At 42.5% G+C, this 5,694-nt stretch overlaps 1 protein-coding gene across 1 annotated transcript; it reads right to left on the bottom strand.

The window, feature by feature from the left end:
* Positions 1–829: 829 nt before the first annotated feature.
* Positions 830–4,338, bottom strand: LOC147622861 (protein GAMETE EXPRESSED 1-like). Its single transcript, XM_086822714.1, has 8 exons — positions 3,721–4,338; positions 3,077–3,604; positions 2,742–2,868; positions 2,253–2,439; positions 2,014–2,170; positions 1,643–1,881; positions 1,339–1,552; positions 830–1,053 (listed from the first exon to the last, which is right to left on the bottom strand). Exons 1-8 carry the CDS (start codon positions 4,293–4,295, stop codon positions 975–977), a joined length of 2,106 nt encoding a protein of 701 aa, XP_086678840.1. The 5' UTR covers positions 4,296–4,338; the 3' UTR covers positions 830–974.
* Between the last annotated feature and the right edge of the window lie 1,356 nt (positions 4,339–5,694).

Here is a 5,694-nt window from a genome sequence, read left to right as displayed (position 1 = left end):
AAGCTTTTCTTGGATGAAAAAGGAGATATGTGTGGCATAAATAAGAGATGCCTTAGATTAGGAGATGTAATCTTACAATCTTCACTTTTGCATGTTTATGCTCCACAAGTAGGCCCCTAGTTCTCCCTCTTTCTCCCTTCCTCCCGTCCTTCGTCTCTCAAAAACCACTCGCACGCATGCGCACACACACGAAATAGCTCCAACACATGCAATCATGTACTTGCAAAGTTCTTTGATTTTTGGTGCGAAGCATAGTCTCGCCTTATCCTTCCTCTCTTGGAGAGTGAGAGAGAGAGAGAGAGAGAGAGAGAGAGAGAGAGAGAGAGAGAGTTTTTCCCAAACAAACCAACCATATAATGACCCATACAATGACATAAGAGGGTAAGGAAAGAGACTTGAACTACAGATATCTTAGTTAGGGACACATTCTACACACACACACATGAATCTACATATTACTAAATGCCGAATGACAAGTTTGGTCACTCCTTGTAATCTAATTTTCCTCTTCTAGTAAGTGTGCCCCTGAGGTGATTAATTGGCGATCATGCATGCATATTGTGGTTAACTCACAAAAATTATTAGGCCACGGTTAGGTGTAAAAATTGAATGTCTCTTGATTTCCAACAAGAAGAGAGTATGAGTCTTTACTTTAAAGAAGGTGTAATCTATACCGAGCAACAAATTGCATAGGCAACTAGAAAAATAGAACAAGAATCAAGATTAAAGTAAACCACCCCTCAAATTTAAAGCCTTCCAAGCCATTACTCAAGGCAAACATAACGGGGTGATAAAAAAAGAAGAAGCTTAATTTTGAAAATTCCTTTAGTATGTCCTTCTAAGATAAAAGCCAACTTTAGTATGTCTTTCTAAGATAAAAACCAAGAATGAAAGAATGGGTTATCCTTAGAATTTGAGTCCTGCTATATAGACATTACGTATAGATATAGAATGGTATTACCAATGAAACCAATCTAGAATGGAGTTGGTTTATGAATATGTTCGCAACTTCGCACATATTCGCAACTTCGCACTTGAGATGTACATTGAAACCTACATGAAAGAAAACATCAAAATTACTCTTTATTAGTTTGCGCTCTCTCTCTCTCTCTCTCTCTCTCTCTATATATATATATATATAGTGGTGAGGGGTGCTCTGAGGTGGGATTTCTATCCAAAGGGACTTGGTGCCTTGAGGGTATGCTGCCCGCCCCGAATTATAAGGCAGCATACCCTCAAGGCACCAAGTCCCTTTGGATAGAAATCCCACCTCAGGATAGAAATCCCACCTAGGGTGGGGATGTTTTCAAACACACATAAGGCAGTAGAACGGCGGACCTTTCATGGCATTGTGAGCGGAGAAAGTAGCGATTTTGATGGTCATTGATGGACGTCCTGGGGCACTCGAAATCGGGGTCATCGTCCTCATCGGAGCTGTCGGAATGGTGATCTAGCACTGCAGTGTCCAGGCCACGCGATGCCATCCACACCTCTAAAGCATCATTGGGTTTGGGCTTCTTGTTGCCCTTTTTTCTGCCTGTTTGACGTCTTCCTGCTATGACCACCATAGAATTAGTTTAGAAATGTATTTGAACAGCAGCAATGTTGTCTACTTTGACCATGCAAAAACGTGAAGCCTTACTCATGAATTTGTGTACTCGATGAAGGATCTTGGAGGCAAGGGCTTGATTCAAAGAACATGATTTTGTGGGTGGGAAGGAGAAGGACGTTGATGTTGAGCTTATATTCTTGGGCAAAGTATCACTGTCTTCTCCTAATGTAGAGTAGTAATTGCCAAAGGGCATTACATGCTGAGCCGAAGATTCGCTTAACTTCTGATTGATTTCTAGAAGTAGCTCATGGTTTCTCCAGGTAATGTCTCTGCAGGAAATTTGTGAGTTCACTCAGGCTGGCCCTTCAACGTTCATTTCACAGCTTGGATTTTGTGTGTGTGTGTGTGTGTCTGATTGAGTGAATGGAATACTTGATAGCTTCATGCAGAAAACAGCCCACCTGTATGTGAAAATGAAGTAGATGATCACCATAACTGCGAAAGCTCCAAATGCTGCCCTGGTCCAGTATGAACGAGTCTGTATCCATTGTTGATCCTTCAAAACGTTGCCATACGCTCTCATAAGGTACAGCTCGGTAGCCATGGATATGCAAAGCCCTGCCATTTACCATCGAGACGTTATAAATCAAAGACGTGTTTGATTTCGACAATGTGCTCTTTATTACATCAGATTACTCGCCTGTATACAAGAGGGCCCTCGCATTGTTGGTCTGCTTGGCGCTGGTGAGGACGTGAACAAACACTAGAGAAGTTGCGTAGAACAAGAACATCTTGAGGGCTCTGGACTCGTAGAGAATGCTGTCATACAGAGAAAAGAGGCGATCCAAGGTGGACAAGATGGAGCCTTGTTTGGACACAAAGGCTTCCTGCACTTGCACCAGATCTTTATCTAATTAGTGTTTATTTATGCATGATGAAGCATTTCATTGTCTAACCTTAGGTTAGTAATTCGTATCCATTTAATGAAAAGAAACTTGTAGCTTAGCTTGAGTTTAGTAATTCGTATCCATTTAATGAAAAGAAACTTGTAGCTTAGCTTGAGTTAAATAAAAATAAATTTGAAATTGTGGCACTAAAAGTAGAATTTAGCCCTTAACTTGTCTAACTCCACTACAAGGCTTCACTTATGTGCAGACGAAAATTAAAATAAACTACCTTAGGTTAGTACCTGGGCACTGAGCATGTCTTCGGATCCCTTGAGCAAAAGTTGGTTTTTCTGGTCCAATTCCAACCTCCATATCTCAAAGCTCACTTGGGCTCTTCGGGCACCCTCAGAGAGACCTTTCAAGGACGACCTGAAAGAGGGTAATTGATCGCATAATAGTCCAAAAATTGCGAACTCTACGTGATATGTTATATTGATGCCCAATAGAAATTCTATATTTCACATGCCTTTGTCTCGCTATATGAGAGTTTTAGGAGTTTAATAGAGGCAAATATACATATCTATATATATATAATGAATAATTCTAACGTCGACGGGAGCTAAACAGTATAAACTACCTTGTCTCTTCCATGGCTATAGATTGGGACTGCTTGAGTTCATCAAGGCTCTGTAAGGCACTCTCTTTGAGCCTTTGGATATTATCGGCGAGGGCATCCGCCAGCCTGACTTGCTGGTTGGCTATCTCTTCCTGCCCTTGGGATATATCGTTGAGTTTTTGGTGGGTGTGCTGGGCAGCCTCGTCAAGCCCTTTCATACCCGCATGCAATGCAGAGTTCATCTCCTCATGGATGTCTTTGAGCTGCATCTGCATGTTCATCACCTGGTCCGAGTTGTTGTAGACGGCCTCGACGGTTCCTAGTGTGTTGTTGAGCAAGCCCTCCAATTGGCTACGCTGTTGCAAGAGTAACTCCGAATGGGCTTCCACTGTGGCAAGCTTCTCTTGCACCTTCTCCGATTGCTCCAATGCGTCGTCGAGGATCTGATGGGATAGGCCTTCCACCTCCTTCATCTTGTCCACTATCCAATGCCCTGACTGTTTTAACTCGTTAATCACTTGGTCCGTCTCCTGTTGGAAGGCTTCACTCCTGGGGAAGGCCAGTTAATCACCCTTTATAATTAGCAGGTTTATCAGATGTTAATCAAGAGTAACTGACTTTGCATTTAAATGCAAGATAATGGAGAGCCCTAGTTCTTAACGTACTGCAGGTGATGGCACATGGCCACCGAATCCACAAAGAAAGCCAAGTAGACCTCATGCGTGTGCTGGTCGAACTTCTCAGTGCAAGCCTTGACCGGCTTATTATCCGGGCAACGTTGAGGGGAAGGCCAGCCGGTCATGGTCAAGAAGCACTGTGTGAACTCGTAAGCAAGGCGGCATTTCTTCTCTTCGTCTTGTAGGATCTCTCGACAGCTGGAGAAGAGCTTCTTGTATGCTATCTGCCAGCACGAGACATCCAAGTCGTTTATATTGTCGACCTGATCGCCGATGGATGATTGGACGGTGAGCATGTGCTGGGCTTCCTTGATGAGGGGGCGGTGGGTGAGAAACGAGCCGGCGGTTACGCTCTCGAAGGCAGCCCTGTGCCGCTGCTGTCCTGCATAATAATTTGAACGCCCTCTTCCTCCAGCTGAAGTTGGTGCTTGTTTGGATGATGCGGATCCCCAAGGCCAACCCATTAAGGCCTCCACACTCCTCACTGCCCCCAAAATTACCAGAATGATCGCCAATACCATATATTTTCCTGCGCGCGCCCCATTCATCATCATCATCATCATCGTACATGATCACTCTATCGGCCTCTTACAAGAAGAGGGACAAGAGGTGTCTTCCAAGGCACGCTTGGGTCTTTTGCCTCGTAAAACGCATCGTGCCGTTCTCGCAACGGCAGCACTGCATAAATTTGGTAACCACCTTGTAACCAAAGACCAATTGTAACCCTAGCTCCAATTGGGGTTACCATTTGGTAACTTGGCTTGGGGATCGAGTTACATAATGGTAACTCAAGGTTTCAAATAAGTTACCATTTGGTAACTTATATTTTTGGAATAATTACCATTAAGATATATATATATATATATATATATATGGAACTTCTAGCCGGGCAGTTTGGCTTTGAAGTTTGAATTCATTAATTTAATTTAACTTCATCTTTGTGAAACGATGCAATTTGAAAACCCAGCCCATACGTAAAAGAGCGCCATCAAGCTTGCGATCTCTTTCCCTCTATTTCTCTGCAAGCTGCGCATGACCTCAGCCCTCACCCTCCTGTATTCTACGATCTACCCAAAGTCCACCCTTGCCAGGCGCCCTCTATTTCTCTGCAAGCTGCGTATGACCTCAGCCCTCACCCTCCTGTATTCTACGATCTACCCAGAGTCCCCACCTCCGTCTCAACTCTCAACATGTGCACCTTTGTTGCCAGGCGCCCTCGAGTCTCGACCTTGCTAGGTACATTGCTCTTATTTCTCCTAAATTCTAATTCTTATTCAAAAGCTTATGTGATGTTTGCCTGTTGTTGTGTTTGCCTGTCAACAACACTGTGTAACGTGTTTGCTTTTTTTCTTTTTGAAACATAGCTATGTCCATCCTTGTCAATATTTTGCTTTCTTTATTTTTGAAACATACCATTAACATTACAGTGTGTTTGCTTTTTTAATTTCTGAAACATAGTAATGGTAAGTCCCTATCAACCTTATGTTTTGCTTTCTTTTTTAACATTGGTATGCACATTGCATATCAATCGCACATTGGTATGCACATTCTTTTTTAACATTGGTATGCACATTCTTTTTTAACATTGGTATGCACATTGCATATCAATCAGGCAAGCATCATATTTAACAAAAAGAAAATAAATAGGGAGGTATTGGCTATTATTTCTTGTTGGAGCACTCTACATATTACCTTTGATTTTATCTATAAACACCATCAAAAGTAGCATGACATAAGTAGTACAAGAGAGAAGCTTTACTAGGCTTTAACCAACGAGGACATTACATACAGTTGATTGTTGGCCATAGTAGTGAATTATTAGTGGTCGTGCACCATTTGTGTAGTAGGGGTCATATGACATGAGGTCCTACAAGCTTATGGTACTATATGGTAAGTGTGCGAGCATGACATGCATGACAAGTGTGGTGTTCTAGAAAAAATAGAGTATATGCTTGAGGAGAT

This window comes from Cibotium barometz, chromosome 28 (assembly GCF_041138505.1).
Source record: "Cibotium barometz isolate CiBa-2024 chromosome 28, ASM4113850v1, whole genome shotgun sequence".
NCBI lineage: Eukaryota > Viridiplantae > Streptophyta > Polypodiopsida > Cyatheales > Cibotiaceae > Cibotium > Cibotium barometz.
Note: the sequence above shows the minus strand (reverse complement) of the source record. Positions and strands in the feature narration are given on the sequence as shown.